Genomic DNA, 17,103 nt, shown 5'->3' with positions numbered 1-17,103 from the left:
AAGTATTAATGTGGTCAGTTGTTAATATTGAAATAGTGATTATAGCTGTTTTAAGGCTGGAGCTCCTATTGACTCCTGGGCCCTAGGCACAGGCTCTATTTTCCATTATAGTAGCACACCCATGTGTTGGAGTAAAGAACACTAAAAGTTACAATTTAAGACAAAACTACTCCAGCTCCTGTCATTATGAACTGCTACAAGCCTGCAAATAAGGATATAAAGACTAATTTAATGAGTGGTTGATTCAGTGGATTTCAATAAGAATTGATCTGAGCATAATTATGAATTAGAAGTAATTAAAATGGTGTCTCATTCTATGAAGGCCTGCTTCAAGGCAGTTTTCACTTCAAAGCATTACACACTTTTCCCCTGATAAAAGAGAATTATTATCAGAATCCAAAAGACATTTCACTAATGTGAAAGGCTTTGCGTCAACTTCTGTAATGTCTTGTTATTTTACAACCCAGTAGGCGTAAATCAGAAGGTAGAAATACTTTTCAGCGTAAAAATGAGCGTGTGCTTTATTGCTGTTGTGCAGGAAAACAAACACTTAAAGTATGCTAGCTTTAAGTTGTAAGGCAGATGAGTGAGGCAAAAAGAAGATCTAACAGGGGAGAGAGACTGAAGGGAGAGCGTGAATGTCAGATGTTGCAGAAGTGTATAGGTGCTACATACCCTTCAAGAGATGTACAGAGAGGGATGCCTTTAATGTTCTTATACAACAGGGGCTGTAAGAGATGCTCTGTGACACACATCATTCACTCCCGCCACACTGTAAAGTGCGTGGTGTTGTGGCGTATGTAGTGCTTCATGCAGTGCAGTAAGGATCAGAGTGCAGCTGTACATCACAGAGCCTGCTACAACAAACATCAGAGAGTCTGCCTCTGATGATGACCTCTGTATCTTCACATGGCCAGCATCACCTGTCACCTACATCTGTCATCACTGCTGCATCTTGAGGCAAACAATACAGAATTGAACAGTATGTAGGGAAAATAAGTGTGAAATTTAACTATTGAATGTAAGAAATGCAAATATTAATTTTCATGTTAAGGTAAACCTGCCATAAGTTTTTTGGCCATTTGAGGGAAGTGAAAACAAGGTGTGAACCTTCATTACATTTATTTGAAATCATGTTTCTGTCCATTTAGCGATTGTAAGGGAAATATTCACTCTGTTTTAGCTTTGTATTAGGTCTCCACCAACTACTGAAGAAAATTTCTGGCTCTTTAGCTGCTAAATGCTCAATTATGTTCACCAACTGGTCTCTAGCTGTGTCGGCCTGCTGTTTGGTGCTGAGCAGGTAGAGTATAGTGGATTTCACTGTAAACAGCTGCCTGCTGCAGCCAAATATTACACTACTAAAGTGGTGAGAGTGAACCAAAACAGTTAAGTTGTTGGCTGGACAGCTAAAGCATTAAAACTTGCTGTAAAGTTCTGTAAAGCTGAGGGGAGCTGGAGATTGCAGTGGTAATTTTCTTAATGTTCATCGCTGCCACTTTCCCGTTATCATTTGACACATAAAAATATAGAAATATCGATTATAGCAATTTTTTGAGTTCTAAAAATTTGAATGACTAAAATTGCTAAAAGGGAAATTGTATCCAAGTGGCTTTACTTGTATGTCTTCATATTCAAAAACATTTAGTCTTGTATTTCAGGCACATAGAAAAAGAGCCTTTTGGAGGTGTTTATCTTTTTACAAAAATGTAATGGCAGATCATACTTACAAGGTATGTTTGTTGGCACAAACTGTCTGATAGCACATATCATGACTACAGGTTTTTCTTCATCTGTCTCTTTCTCCACCTTTCTAATTTACACAAGATGAAGTAATATTTATGTCATCTTTGTTCATTCATATTTATTTTTTACTCAACTCTCGACAAATCAGACTCTGTACCTTAAGTAGAACATGTTATGCTTGCTGCTGTTACCACTGTTTACTTTCTCAGGTATTTATAACATCCATTCCCCAACATCATTTTGGCTCCATTTTTATTTACTTGCCTTTTGGTTTCTGAGAATGAATGAGTACTGGACATCAGATCACAGATATAGCAGATCACAGATATTCCAACATATTTTGGCTTCATTTCTGTAGTTTCTGTCAGATTACTCCCACACACTTTCAGGGTTGGAGTTCAACAGCACTCACACCCCGAGATCCTTACTGAATTTATTTGTGTTTAGGATTAGCTTGAAGGAAAGTGAAGCCTTGACTTATTAATGCATTTCCTGTATGGCATTGTGCTCCATAAAAATTTGTAATAATGCAGCAACAACAAACTGTTATGGTAACACGTCTGTTTGTTTCGTCTTCTCTCGTAGCAAATGGTAGTGAGCTCTTTATTGGCAGTGTCCGGTACGAGGACACTGGAGCCTACACATGCATCGCCAAGAACGAAGTGGGAGTGGACGAGGATATATCCTCTCTGTTTGTTGAAGACTCAGCCAAGAAGACCCGTAAGTCATACACCGCTAACTTTCACCTTGTGCTGTGGAGAATAAAAATTGAACATCGTAACTTCTGAGTAGCATCTAAACCGTATCGCTGTCAAAGTCAAAAATACACCTGGTAGGTTTTCCGTCATTTTGTCTGCAAAAAGAGTTTATTACATGAACTGTAAAGGCATAAATGCTCAGCCTGCCTAGTTCACATCATTATAAATAGTATGTATGTTATGTAAGTTTTATAAAGGTATGATCTTTTCAAAAAGGAAAAGATTAATCTTTTTTGAAAATCTGATGTATTATATATTTCCCATCCATCAATATTACAGCAAGCACTAGAGCTAATAAGCAAATTGTCACAAGCGTTTTTTAGCAAATGATTGGCTGTCAGATGGTCTTCATGTGCTCAAATGACTGAAAAACAGTTTAACAGTGATGTGACAGTGCAGCATACTTACTGAGGAGTCTCAACTAACTAACTAACTAACTAACTAACACCCAACAGCCTAGAATCTTTTCTACTAATGCCAAGATCAGACTTCACAATATCAGCCTGATAATGTCACTGCCTGACAGACGTCAGGAACAAAAGCGAGCACTGGGCGTGACATTTGCTTGTTTCATCTTGTGTGGTGTCAAAGTGGAAAATAACAGATGCAGCATCTGGAACTCCTCATGACATCCCACAAAAAAGAACGTCATGTCAGAAGTTTTGCACTTTTCTCTCTAAGTTTTACCACTGCTATGATGTGTTTTTAGATGCTGGCTCATAGTGAAGAGCATTCTTCAGTGCACAAACTGTAAATATGGCAAAGAATTTGTGTTTTTTTTTTACCCCCATATCATTATACCAAATTAACCACACCTACTAATATGACACAGTAAACATCTCAAAAGACAAAAATACTGTGTACAGTATTTTTGTACTGTACCCTGAACAGAAAACTTGTTTTAGAAACATTTTCATCCTTTATGTGGTGTGAACAAAAAAAACACAATCTGACAGGACAATCCAGAAGTTGGATTTATTTCCAACTGTGTTTTCGTAATTCAAAATGACACATGAATGAGTCGCTCTATTCTCTGTTCTGACTGTGGGCAGTGAAAGAGGCTTCACTGTATTATGTAAATTATGTAGCAATCTCAATCAAAAACAAAGTTTTGCACGATCAAGTCACATATTTCATGTTACTTTGATACTTGGTCTTTCATTGGATTGCATCATTGTGGCAAGTTAACCATTGCTATCTAGAAAGAGCTTAATGGGCCAGTTGAAATTAATCAGAATAATCAAACACATTTCTTAAGACAAGTCATATTTCCTCCTAAAATCCTTGATTTAGGGGGAAATATGGTCCTGTCAACAGCAGTGAGGAGCATTTTGTAACTGTCAAATATATTGTCAAATATATTTTGTTTTGACATGGCACCAGAGAAATAACCTTCTCTGTTCCATGGAAGATCTGTCTCTGTTTACTTAAGGTGAATTCATGTTTTTCCTCTCTCCTATTTCCCCCTCCTTCTTTCTGTTGTGTGTCTGATGATTCTGCAGTTGCAAACATTCTGTGGAGAGAAGAAGGTAATACATCACAGTTCTCAAAAAGCCTTTGTATCCTTGTGAATAAGAAAACAGGGTCTGCAGGTTTTGTAGCTCTTCAGGGCCTGCAGCTGGATTTCTATATTTTTCAAGATGTCCGTATTGTCCAGAAGAATCACAAAGCTATTTTCTCTCCAGCAAAGTTTTTCTTCCAAGTTTTGTTCTCCCTTTTGCATGCCAAGGTGTGTCTTCCTGGTGGTTACAGGAAAAACAACTTTGTGGTTTTCGGCAGTGTACACATCCATCCTGTCTTTATATCATCATATATTATTACCACATGAGCATGGCCACACATACAGCGTTACTACTGCACTGGAAAATCCACTGCGGTTTAGAGTATAATACAAACACAAGCTGTGTTATATACACACACACATATCACCACATCAAGTTTACCACAGAACCAAAAGAAGCCAGTATGGTTTACAATATAGTGGAAGCAATTTGATTTTTTGTGAGCATTTATAGTCATTCTCAGGTGATTTCGCCTCATGGACACAGTGTGTTTATTATGTATGAGCAAGTACTTTTTTTGTGTCTGTCTGTATACATTTGTCAGTGTTGTGCTATGGATTGCTTGCATGTGTGTTTTGTTTTTTTTCCTGCCTATTTCAAACTGTTGAGGAGTGTTCGTTCTGTGGTGCACTGTGTTTGATCTGACACCATTACAGTGTAAAAATAAGGTCTTAAAAGTCTGACAAATCAATCAGCATTACAGTTTTTGCCTACGAATGCATTTTTGAAATGTTGATGAATGCCCTAAGCTTGTATATGTGCTAATGCTTTAATCTCTGTTGGCATGATATATTCCTGAAAGCAGTAATAGTTTGTTGCTCATCCAAACTGAACCGCCTGAACGTTAGACTGTGATCCCTGGTAAATTATCAGCATCTGTTTACACCAAGTAGACGAGTGGTGAAATATCTCCTCATAGAGACAGTGCCTTTAATTTGAGGCCTAGCTACAGTATGTTGTGGACATGTTGCTGACAGGAGCCTTTGTAGGCATTGTCAAAATGGCTGGCAGCCACAAACTGCCCATCCCCACTAACATGATAGGATGCTAACAGGAGTGTTACTGTGTCTCCTCCAGCAGGGAAATTGAAATGTCCATCACAAATGTCAGATAACATGGGAGTGGGATTTTCTGCTGTTTTAATTTGTATCTGTTGCTTTTTAAAAAGCATTTTTATCAACATTTTCTGTCCTCCTGTCTTGTCTTCCAGGGTTGAGTGTGGGGAACATGTTCTATGTGTTTTCTGATGAGGGCATCACAGTTCTCCAGCCCAGTGAATGTGAGATACGAAGACACATGAAGCGGACAGAGAGAATTGTTGCTACCTATGTAAGTGCATTTTATGTCATTGTTTTTTTTCCCACCAAACAGATTTCGGGATGGTGCTATTGCTAACTGCTGAGCAGACGCCTCTAAAAATAAAATTATGTGTAATGCAGAAGAATACCATTTTGTTCATGTTTTTACATTAAAAATGGCATGTACTTATCACATCAGGTACACCCCCAAGAGCATCTTACTCCAGTGAGTTATAGGTCTTAAGTAGGTTGTTGTACCATAACCCATGTCATAATCCAAACGAGCAGAACTGCAGGGTACCAGGTGTCATGTTCTTTAAAGGGAAAATGTATTTATCCATTAATATCTTAATGTTTTATCTATCTTTCTGTCTGTCTGTCTGTCTGTCTGTCTGTCTGTCTGTCTGTCTGTCTGTGTCTACAAGTTATTCATTGGTGTTTCACTGTGAAATATAATCACAGCTAAAATGAAGGCCATCCTTCCTCCCCCGTTGTGTCACAGTGGGGCTCCTCACCTCACTAATTATAATGGGATTACTTGTGTCCATTAGTTGACAGTTCGCACCAGTAGACTGTATAGAGTCTATACTACACATCCCAAGGTTTTTAATCCACTGGAGAACATCCCTCTCCCAGAGCAATGGGCTTTAGATGGTAAAAGTTGCTTGTTCCTCGAAGGGATTTGGGTTTTACAGGAGTCTGTAATTGTATTAGAGATCAATACAAACTCAATAAGCCATGTGTTAGCCAGTTCCTGCTGTAAACAGCAGTTTCACCACTTTGGTGAGCTGGAGAGGAGGTGGAAACTCTTGAAACACAATCTTTGTGGGTGTGTGTGCATTAGTGATTACATACCAGTATATGTGATATGTGTGCACAAATGTCTAGTCAGCAAAGACAGCTGGCTGCATGGCTTGTAGAGGTGATATGTTACTTGAGTCAGCAGTGGTATATGAGCTTGTTGATGTTTGATGCAAAATGTGTTTTTTACCTTAAGTAAAAACACTGGTTTCTTCATAATGACTAAAATTAGTAACATCAGTAATAAAAGTATTATTGCAATGAAACATGCACCAGTAAAGACATCAGTATGCAGCCTTGGTAGGGCTGGGCAACATGGTTGGAAGTGTCATTATTATTATCATCATTATTATTATCATTATTATATTAATCGTTTCTTTAACTGAAGGTTGAAGGCTTTTCTGTTCAATACTGCCTTTTCTTAAATTTAATTTGGGACTTATTCATGTATCGCACTCCATGCTGTGATTTTTATTTTCCTTATTAATCTGTTTTATTATATCTTACTTTTGTCTTTTTATTTTTATTTTTAATCCCATTTATGTCTATTTATATTGTAGTGTGTTTCTTTTAATCTTATCTTAATTTCTTTTACTGTCTTGTGTAAAGCATTTTGAATTAAGAGGTGCTATACAAATTAACTTCTTTTGTCTTGCCTCTCCTTATCAAGAATAATTTTCCCTTATAAATGTATATCACAGTGAGTGTTGCATTTAACAATCAAATGAGGTGATTGACAGAAAATCCACAATTATGATGAATTAGTGAAAAGGGAAAAAGTGAAACATTTACTGGTTTTATGATGTGCATATTTTTTTGGCTTTATATCATTAAGATTTTGAATTAAGCAATCTGTTGTTAATTTAAAACAATTAACAGATTAATAAATAATTAAAAGAATCAGTGGATGTAGCCCCAACCTAATTATGGCAAAAATATGCAAAATTATTAACTTGTTCAATGCAATGATCTGTTCAATGCAGGGTTATGATTTAATCAAATAGGGCACCATGGTTGCTTTGAATAATTAATGAACTCCATGATATGATCATATCACCATGATTTGATTCCAATAAAAGCAGATAACCCACAATTTTGAATTTTTGCCCAGACGTAATCATTGGTGATGGATGATAGGGGGAAAAGCACCATACTGCTGATCTGTGACACACTAGTAAATCCTGCCAACCTTTTCCTCCCTTCATTGCCCTTCTCCTCCTCCCATCATCCCCTCTGTTCTCTGCTGGTTCTTCCCAGGAGGAGATGTGCCCTAAAGGTGAGGGGGTGTCACCCCAGCACTGCGTGTGGTCCTCAGCAGTCAACATCAGGGATAAGTACATTTACGTGACCCAGCCCCTCCTGAGCCGACTGCTGGTCGTCGATATTCAGGCACAGAAGGTGGTGCAGGTGGGTGCAGCAGGTATCAGGCCTGTCACAACACACCAAGATTAGTTTCTGAACATCTCTGAAATTATTCATCTATAAGTTAGTGACTGACATTTTAAAACTTCTGAAGAAAATTTTGCATATTGGCAAAGTTAGGTGCTCAGAAAAGTTCAGCACTTTTTCCCAGAAAGTAAACTGGAAAAAGATGTGTTAGGTTTCTCTGGACATACTGCACTATTACTGCTGTTTAATAAGATTCTAGGTAACACCTTTTATCCTGGGCAGCTGTGGCTAGGGAGGCAGAGCAGGTTGTCCACTAATCACAGAGTTGGTGGTTTTATCCCTGACTCCTGTTGCAGTGTCCTGCTTTAACTGTGGACCCGTTGTCTCCCAGCGGTCTGGAGAGCACCTTGTGTGGTAGCCATCTGTCATGGGAGAAAGAATGTGTGTGAATGACAGGGAAAGTAAAAAGCATCTTGGAAAAATGTAGTCCATTTATTTTAACAGTGGTTGCCCAATCTTAGCTTAGGAACCAAAGCTAGCCATTGTTGGCCTGTCAAGCTTTGGATTCCACAGAATGATGAAGCAGTTTGAATTGAACTCCAGTCAGATGAGTTATTCAGTATTTAAAGAGTCTGGAGCATGGTGTAGGGTTTTTTTAACTTTTCTAAAACCAAGTGCACAAGAATAAAAGCAGTTTGTCTGCTCTAAGGTAAGGCACAAACATTAGCATGCTTGACACAGTCTTAACCTTGTGTTACTTCTAAAACCAAAAAGCTATCTGCATTATTTTGTTAGGTTATGCTTTGGCACATCCACAGCATAGCATTTCCTTGCTGTGTAGGAGCTGATCTCATATGCTACTGTGTCAGAGTTTATGATAATGTTAGCAGCTCTGTTCTGCTCTTTATTGGATTTTGGGAAGTTTACACTCAGCCAAACTCTTTATCCGAGATAGTGTTACATTTACACATCAGTTAATCCTCGTCCTTAAAGTCTTTTTTTCTGGTAAAATTAAACATTCTGCTTGAAAATACAAGCAGTGAAGCATGAATCTTACTCTTAGGTTACTGGTTCAACAGCATCCAAGCAGAGATAGAACAAAATATTGGTCTGATGTATTTTTTCTTATAGTGCTGTACCATACATCTAACTAACAATACAAGAAAAATACTGCACTTTCATTTTCTTCTTTACGGATCATTAACTGGTGAAGATGCTTGTTGCTTTAGACCTGCCACTCCAACTTCAGTCTTTTAGCATGATATGATCATAGCCATCCAGTGCATACTTAAGACCCTTTACAGGTTTTTCATTTTTCAAACTGAGTCAACCAGACGTGATGTTTTCTACAAACATACTGAGTTAAAGTTAATAAGCTAATGATAATCTGTTATCATTTCAAGCAGCATCTAGCTGGCAAGAAATAATGTTGTGTTTGTTTGTTTGTGTTTGTTGTTTTCTTCCTCCCAAGTTTGAATGGAAAGCTTGACAGATGTAGCAACGGTAACTGAGGGGGGTGGGATGAAATGCTTTTATCTGTTGCAGTTCCACTTTATGATGATAAACCAGACATATTTTACATCATCCTAGTGCAGTTTTAATCCAGTGCCAAGCCTCTCCTTTAGCAAAACTGTATTTCTGCCCAAGTGAAAAGTTTAAAAAAGAAGAAAAAAAAAACAAGAAACATTAAAATCTAGTCAATATACCTCCAGTGTTTGGCTACATGTCAAACAGCATGACCAATAAGAGGTGCATACAATTTGACACACTATTGAGCTGCCACCGATGTAAGAAGACCACATGCAAGGTTAAATAAATCAAATACACCTCAAGCGCTTGAAACAATATGGTGCCCAGGTGGGTGCTGGCTGCCTCTCCATTCATCTTGCCTGTAACGGCTGTTTAGAGACTGAATCCCCCAGGGGTTCCTCCCGAGGTCAGCATCATTTATACAGAGATACAGGATGAGAGGAAATAGGCCTAACCCAAGGAGGAGACTGGAGAGGAGAAGGGAGATAAGTGAAAGTCTGAGTGGAGAGACTAAGAGTATCCAGCAAACTGAACAGGTAGCAGTGCAAGAAATGTCAGAATAAACTTGCAACTTAACCTTTTTAGTTAAAAAAAAAAACACCTAATGAAAGGTTAGATATTCATACACACATTTGTTTGCTGAGACCTCTTTGAAAACCTGCGAAATTATTGCCACTCCACTTTTATGAATATTGCAACTTATTTGGCTCTGAATTCTGGCACAAAAGATGCTCTTACACCTTTGGTAACCTTTGGAGTATTGTAGCCCACCAATTGCCTATTTTTATCTCTTCCTTCTTTCAACATTAAAACTGCTTTCTTTCTTTTGATTGCCCTATCCTTCTCTGGATTACCCCCATCTCTCTTTCTTGAAGACCCTGTGTGGCCTCTGGGTGGAGGAGGTTAATGCACCATCCCATTTTTCTCTCTTCTGTCTCTGTTATCTCAAGGCTCTTTTTTTTCCTACAATGCGCTTTTGTAGCATCTTTTGAACCCTGGCTTTTAGGGCAAGACAGAAGATGGCAGACTGCAATTACTTTATCCATCAACAGAAGAAATGCAGGAACAAAACAATGGGTTTAATTTCTTAATGGTAAAGTCAGAATGCTGCATTTTACAGAGGAGACTGAAGACAGAGTATGTAGGATGTCCAAACACTTTTTAGAAAAGACAGTGAGTAACAGTTTCCTTCCCAAGTATGATATTAAAGCAGCAAAAAACACCCAGCTTATTTGTCATTAAACACAAACTTTGACTGTGACAAAGAAGAATGTGTTTCTGTTGAATATACTTCCATTAAATTTCAAATGAAGTAAAACACAATGTAGCTACAGCTAAAGAATCCCGGAATTTACAAAAGGTTTAATCAGAAGTTTAGCTCCAAGAGAGGCCCAGACTGCTAATTATGATCTTTTATCTTTCTTGGGTCCTTCATCAACACATGCTGTTACTTACTCTGGTGAAAAGCTGTCTTGTGTACCTTTCAGAAATGCAGTATACTTTTCTGAAATCCTGTCTTTAGGCACAACCATGATCCCCAGGCGACACTAGGTGAAGACCGTAAACATTTGGAGAACAAGCTGCACCAATAAAGGCCTTCATGGTTTCCATGCTGATTCAAGCAAGGAAATACAGCACCTTTGTTATCTTTCTCCACAAAGGAATGTAACCTTGACTCTGATGTGTCAGACACACCTGTGCCAGCTACGTATCTGTCCAGGTCTGAAAACAAAAGGCTCACAGTTTAATTAAAAAGAAACCCAGATGGCAAAAACCTCTGGTTATGCGGTCATGTTAAGTGATTATGGTTGTTTCTTTTCAGCTGCAGTAAATCAATGAGGAACCATGCAGTTGTCAACTGGCATTTTGTTTTACTTGTTTTTTTCTCTGAGCAGTTTCAAAAATGTTTTATGAAGTAAAAAGATATTGGTTTCCTGAAGGATAAGGTTTTTATTTCTGTTTTGACAAAGACATCCCTTATTGCTGTGAATTTTCTGCTCTGGACCTCCATGAAATCACCTGCCAGTCAAACTGTTCATCCAATACAATATCAGTCGCCTTGAATTTTTGTGTTGACTGAATTTTTTCTCCACTGTTAACTTATTGTGGCTTCATTAGAGTTAGGATTTGATAGCTTTTTTACTTATTCTGGAACTAGTTTCTAATCTCCTTATTGAATCTAAGAGCTTCAAGCTTTCAACTTCTGCAAGCTGGTAAAGTTAAAATAATTAAAACTCAAAAATCTGTAATAGTAGTCTGCTGGATGAGAAGGCAGAAACTGAAGAAACAAAATGTTTAATTATGTATCTGATATGTATTTAACCTTAGATTAATATAACTAGGTTATTTTACAGAAATTGCTGTGATACGATCTGCAACAAATACACTAAATAGTAACTAATATACACCTTTGTCCTCAGTCCCCAGACTCCCTTCAAAAATTGTGCAATATTATTGATTTATTGTGTTAGGGGGAAATTTATATACTTTGTGAAAGGCGCTCTATGCAAACTTTTAATCATTCGGGCCTTCTTGTGAATTTGGCTTTTAATATAACACATCAAGGACCACAAATGTACAGTAAATGGGGATCCAGGAGGCATTTTCATGGCTCCACCTCAGTCACAGATGCCACACGTTGGTTGTTGGTGCACACAATTTCTGCATCTTAGAATTAAAATGCAAATTAACTCAAGTGCCCCCATGCTGGTACTGCGGTAATCACGCCGCATGGGCCATTACTGATTCTGGGGCAGAGCAGGAGAATAAAATGAAAGACTACTGTAGATCCTTTCTGTAGAGAAGGATCACCACTCTTCTTAAACTAGAGAAACACAGTCCAGTCTCAGTTGTAGAGTGATATGAAAGTGTGATGTTTCTTCTTACAAATGATCCACAACTCAATCCAGGCACCTGCTTGCACAGAGAGCACATTAACCAGAGAACTGCCAAAAGTTACACTTAAGCCTTTAAAGAATCAGTTACAGGTAGTAAGATCTACTGATGATGTTTGTCATTTTAACAGGCAAAAGCAGTGGTCAACACCAGCTTCTACCTGAATGTTTTCTGCATTAATCTTTGATGATACAATGAGCGGGAAGAGAAGAAAAAAAGTTTATTAAGAAATTTTTTTGCATCAGTGCTCAGCAAATTTGGGTATTGTCCCAAACCAAAATTAGATACAAAAGATCAGATAATGGTCTGATATTAAATCAAAAGCTAACTCTAGCTATTGCTGTTCAGTCCTCTCTACCGTACAGAAACAAACACACAACTCTTCTCTCTAAGGACAAACAGCAATTGGAAAAGCTTTTATGAACTTAAAAGGTTGCTCATGTTGTCTCATATCACACCCACATTCATTTGACCTAATAGCTCCGTAATTCCAACTTTAACCAAACACTTACACTATATTGGAGTGTTAGAGGTTGACACAGAACCTGGTCCATTTCCTCCCAGTCGTCTGAATGGCCTGACCTTAGCTTTACCTTCTGCTCCCATCATGTAGGAAGTTAAACACGCAAAGGCAAGTCCGCCACCTCCACATATTGTACATACACACATGCTGAGTTGACACTTGGCTGACCAGTGGAGAGCAGAGGGCTGGACCTCCCATTACAGAACACAGAGCTTGTGGTTTCGCTCCACTGGTGAGGGTGTCAGCAGCTCCCTGTCCTCCCAGCCAGAAGCAGGATAATGGATTGTGTTATTCCTTGTTGTTGACATTGCAGCAGACCTGAGTTGAATAGGCCCCACACCCTCCATCTCTCTCGCTCTCTTCTTCTCTTTCCTGTCTCCCCATTCTCATCTTTCCCTTCTCCTTTCATTGTCTCTGCACGTTATTTTCTCTTTCTGGTCTTTGATCCGATGTGTGTCAGATATTGTCAATAAAACCTCTCGAGCAGGGACACAGTAACATCGTACATGCTGTACACTTTTTCCTTCTATATCCTTTCTGGCATTTACACCTTCTTAGAACTCCATCTCCTATGGATATTAATATTATAACTGATGTCATAACAGGTTACATACTTGACTATACTTGATAGTTGGGTAAAGGAGTATTTGGTGAGAAATTTTTCGTTTTTCCTCTCTTTTATATCTGTGGTAAGGAAGTAAAGCATTTGGGGTCTTGCTAAAGGGGTTTTACTGGTGGGCTAGTCCAATCAGGATTCAAACCCTGGTCTCCCAGTTACCGAGCCTTGGTATTATGTTAGGAGTGATATTATGATATTGGATTTTTGAGGCAGGTGAATATGAAGAATTGGTTTTTGTTTGTTTGTTTATTTATATAAATACTGTTAATAATGAGCCCTTAAATTTGATTATCAAAGTAGTGTGACCATGACATTTACTAAGTGGGACATTTTATAATGTGACTTGTGAATTTCCTAGAGCTGTGTATTGAACAAACAAGGTTTAAAGAAACATTTTCTAAATAACTTCAAACATACATTCTCTGAAATGCTGTGCTGTTTATTGGCCGAGACATCTGCTGAGACCAGAACATCTGTAATAAGCTAATAATGCCCAATAATATCAGCAGACTCTCTTTTAAGGAGAGTACTCCTCTAATTTATCAGCAAAATAAATTATCTTATGTTCTTTGTTCTTGCAAGTAAGTTTTTGATATGTTAATGGCTGCTCAGTGTAATATGTGAAGGTAATGGACATATGTCTCTTGTTTTAACATATACATCAGCAGGGTTTTTGTGAGTTTTCAGCACCATAAACAGAGCTCTCTCTTTCTCTCTCTCTGTGTCTCCTCCAGGCAGTAGCAACAGATCCTTTTCCAGTGAAGATGCTCTATGACAAATCACATGACCAGGTCTGGGTCCTAACATGGGGGGATATGGACAGAACACACCCAACACTTCAGGTAAGTGTCTTTGTTTGTGTCATACTAAATAGCAGTTAAGTTTCCTCTACAAAACAAGCCAAATAACTAACTTAAAAGCTACAGTAGCTGATTCTGTCAGGTTCCTGGGGGCAGTGCAGTCAAGTTGTGAACACAACATTGACATATCATCACCTTTTAAGTTGATATGGTGAACTTGTTGGTAAACAGTTGTCTATATACACATCCAGCAGATACAGAGAAATATTGTAATTCATTTTAAGTCATGTTTCTGACCACCCTGTAAATGTAAGTTAAATATTCACCCCATTTACCTCTGTTTTTGTTAAGACCTGAATGAAATATCGAGCTTGTTAGCTGCTAAATGCTTAACTATGTTCAGAGGCTACTCACTACTTGTGTCTGTCTGCTGTTTGTTGTGGAGCAGGTAGTGTTGGGCGCTGGACAGCTAAACAATGAGCTGAAACTTGCTATAAAGCTCAGTAAAGCAGAGATTCAGGTGATAATTCTCTTTAGGTTCATCACTACTAGTGTAATTTGATAAGAAATTAATTAATTAAATTAATTATAGCAGCTTTAAAGCTGCAATAAACAGCTAAACTGGATATTGGAGTGTACTTCCCAGAACTCATGTAACATCAGTAAATGAGATAGTGTATGGTCATTTAAGTGGGATGACAGTGACAAGTAAAATATCCTCTATGGACTGAGTGCTTGCTTGTTAGTGTTTGGGAGTCACTTTTCTATTTTGGTTTCAAGTTTTGTCTTGTCACTTCCTGTACTGTTCCTGTATGAAGCTGTTGATCAAGGTAAAGGAAGTTCATTATTGTTGCAGCCTAATTTTTAATCAGGCTAGTGATTCATTTACATAAAATCTAGCCCAGTGCACCTTTACAAGCACAAAATAGTCCTTCTCTATTATTGTCTTGTTCATATACCACCCTACACCTACTTTTGCTGTGAATGTATTTGTGAACTCTTGATGAGTGATTATCTTGCTGGGAGAATATAATCTATATAAGCTATTTAAGAAACTTTACCAAGCAAGGAAACCAGCGCCTCACAACTAATTGAGCTCCATTGTGTACCTGCGTCCCTGTTTATGTGATAACTATTTGTGTGACAACATCTAATCTCTTTATGTTTTAGAGCATTTACCAAGCCAGCAAAACAGCAATTCACAGCTGCGGTGTTTTTGGCTTGTACCTGGCGTCCCTTTGGACCGCTGGTGTTGGAGGCTTCACAAATGAGAAATGATCACAGGTGTGGTTGTATTTAATCCACCTCGGGGGACTGGGTGAGGCGAGCGAAGAGAGAGGAGGATTAAGAGAGGGTCGAGGAGGTGGAGAGGAAGGGAAAGGGAGCAGAGCTGGTGCCCGTGGGAGAGGTTTGATGCTGTTTTTATGGGACCAGTATTTATATGTGTGTGTTTGCCTGTGCAACTGTGGAGGACAGTGCCACGGGTAAAGCCACCTAGGGATCCCATTGTAATCTCTGTAATAGACACAAACATGTTTATTGTTGTACTTTGTCCCACTGGAGGGAGGGATCCCATTATAATTGTGTGAGGTGTTGTGTTCAGTCTTTACTGTTTGGGGATGTTTTGTGTCTACTCATTGTGGGGATTGCAGAGGGAAGATACACTCTCAAATTTATGATTCTTAAGAGGATCTTTGAGGCGAAGTGACTCATTTTATATTCAGAAATACATAATGTTTTATGTACATTTTTGTTAGTTAATCAGTAGAAAACATAAAATGAGGAAACAAAGGCCGAAACACCGAAAGAAATGATTATGTCAATTATATTTTCAGGTGATAAATTAAACCCGACGTGGAGAAACTCTTTGCAGATGCACCCCCTCTTGAAATTTCAGCATTGCATGTTTTGCAAATCGCTATTCGTGGGTCTTTCTCTGAGATAGTGAAATAAGTCCACACCGCAGACATGCTGGCTCTTATCCCGTTTCCCGCGTGCTGTTGGCTGCGCTGTTTGCTCGCGATCCCATTTCCCGTGTGCTGGATGCGCTGTCTGCCGCGTGATCACAAGTTTCGGCCGTGTTGTTTCGGTGATTTAGGTCTTTTGGCCGAAACCGAAAATGCACTTTTGGGTCATTTTCGGCTGAATTTTCAGTGTATCCCTATTAATCAGTGGTTGTGGAGCTGTTAATGGCACTGCAGTCATTTGTCAAATGGTTTCATAAATAATACTTCTTTGTGATGTTGTAATGTTTCCACTTTACACTATTATTTCCAGACTTTGTAAAAGAAATTTTAACAGTAATGGTAGATTGTTATGGATCTACTATGTTCTGGCAACAAAAAGTAGTGACAAGACAACCACCTGTGTGTGGGTTTTAACAGTTTTCTGCATGGCCAAGTAGACTGCACATGTGCATGCACACATTTGCCTGTGCTTCAGTTTTGAACCTTTTCTGTCTAGAGTGTAGGTGTACTCGCAGGGGATTTGTTTGAGTTGTTTTTAAACTTCTATCTGAGGTTATTCTCATTCTTAAATGAAGCAGAAAATTCTATGAAAAGATGGTTTTTATCACAGACAAAACAATTTTCTCCTCATATAATTTGAAATCGAGTGCTGAAAGCAGCTTTGCATAACATTTCTCCCTTTTGTGGCTGCTGCCTGAACTGGAGAAAACACATTTTTTTCGTTTTTCATTTTATTCATTCCCCCTCTTCCCCCAGTCGTTCAGGAGTAATGAATAATTAGAGAGCAGGGCATGAATCACTCAAAAATGCAATTGCAGGGAAACCGCATAATGGATTGGAGGCCAAATGGATCACACGACAAATAAATGGTCTGATAATGTCATTATCATTTGGACTGAAAGTAATTGACCTGTTCAGTGGCAGCCTGTCACTAGCACAGGCACCGCTTCGCTTCAGTGGATCATTCATGTGCGTGAGTGTGTATCTGTGTTCGTGCATGTTAATTTGTGCACACATGATATGTAAGTGTGTGTTTTTGTGGGTGTGCATTCAGCTCAGTGAGTGTGGCATTTTTAAGCAGCCAAATTTTTGGATGGCTCAATATCTCTATGTAAACATCAGAGGGAGTGTGATTGTCAATTCATTAGAAAAGACAAATGGAGGAATCTTTGTCGGGCAGAGAGAGACATGGCCTTTCAGACTGTCAGTCCAGTC

The 17,103-nt window shown here is 38.5% G+C and overlaps 1 protein-coding gene and 1 long non-coding RNA gene across 7 annotated transcripts in view; one reads left to right on the top strand and one right to left on the bottom strand.

The window, feature by feature from the left end:
• Nucleotides 1–17,103, top strand: part of fstl4 (follistatin-like 4) — a 370,155-nt gene that overhangs the window by 343,421 nt on the left and 9,631 nt on the right. For 3 of the 4 annotated variants that reach the window (XM_071460311.1, XM_071460310.1, XM_071460313.1), the window contains 5 exons: nt 2,332–2,466; nt 4,007–4,033; nt 5,277–5,395; nt 7,423–7,572; nt 13,856–13,963. In XM_071460311.1, the coding sequence (XP_071316412.1) occupies nt 2,332–2,466; nt 4,007–4,033; nt 5,277–5,395; nt 7,423–7,572; nt 13,856–13,963 (539 nt within the window). The remainder of the gene's footprint in view (nt 1–2,331; nt 2,467–4,006; nt 4,034–5,276; nt 5,396–7,422; nt 7,573–13,855; nt 13,964–17,103) is intronic. The other variant, XM_071460312.1, reaches the window with a different exon arrangement.
• LOC139607453 (uncharacterized) overlaps nt 2,485–17,103 on the bottom strand; it is a 121,413-nt gene continuing 106,794 nt past the window's right edge. For 2 of the 3 annotated variants that reach the window (XR_011684862.1, XR_011684860.1), the window contains 3 exons: nt 7,821–7,976; nt 7,355–7,594; nt 2,485–4,243 (listed from right to left, as the gene is read on the bottom strand). This is a non-coding gene — a long non-coding RNA (uncharacterized lncRNA). The remainder of the gene's footprint in view (nt 4,244–7,354; nt 7,595–7,820; nt 7,977–17,103) is intronic. The other variant, XR_011684861.1, reaches the window with a different exon arrangement.

The sequence above is a fragment of the Trachinotus anak genome, unplaced genomic scaffold (genome assembly GCF_046630095.1).
Source record: "Trachinotus anak isolate AG129_WGS33_773 ecotype Australia unplaced genomic scaffold, CSIRO_AGI_Tana_v1 ptg000024l, whole genome shotgun sequence".
NCBI classification, from domain to species: Eukaryota; Metazoa; Chordata; class Actinopteri; order Carangiformes; family Carangidae; genus Trachinotus; species Trachinotus anak.
Note: the sequence above shows the minus strand (reverse complement) of the source record. Positions and strands in the feature narration are given on the sequence as shown.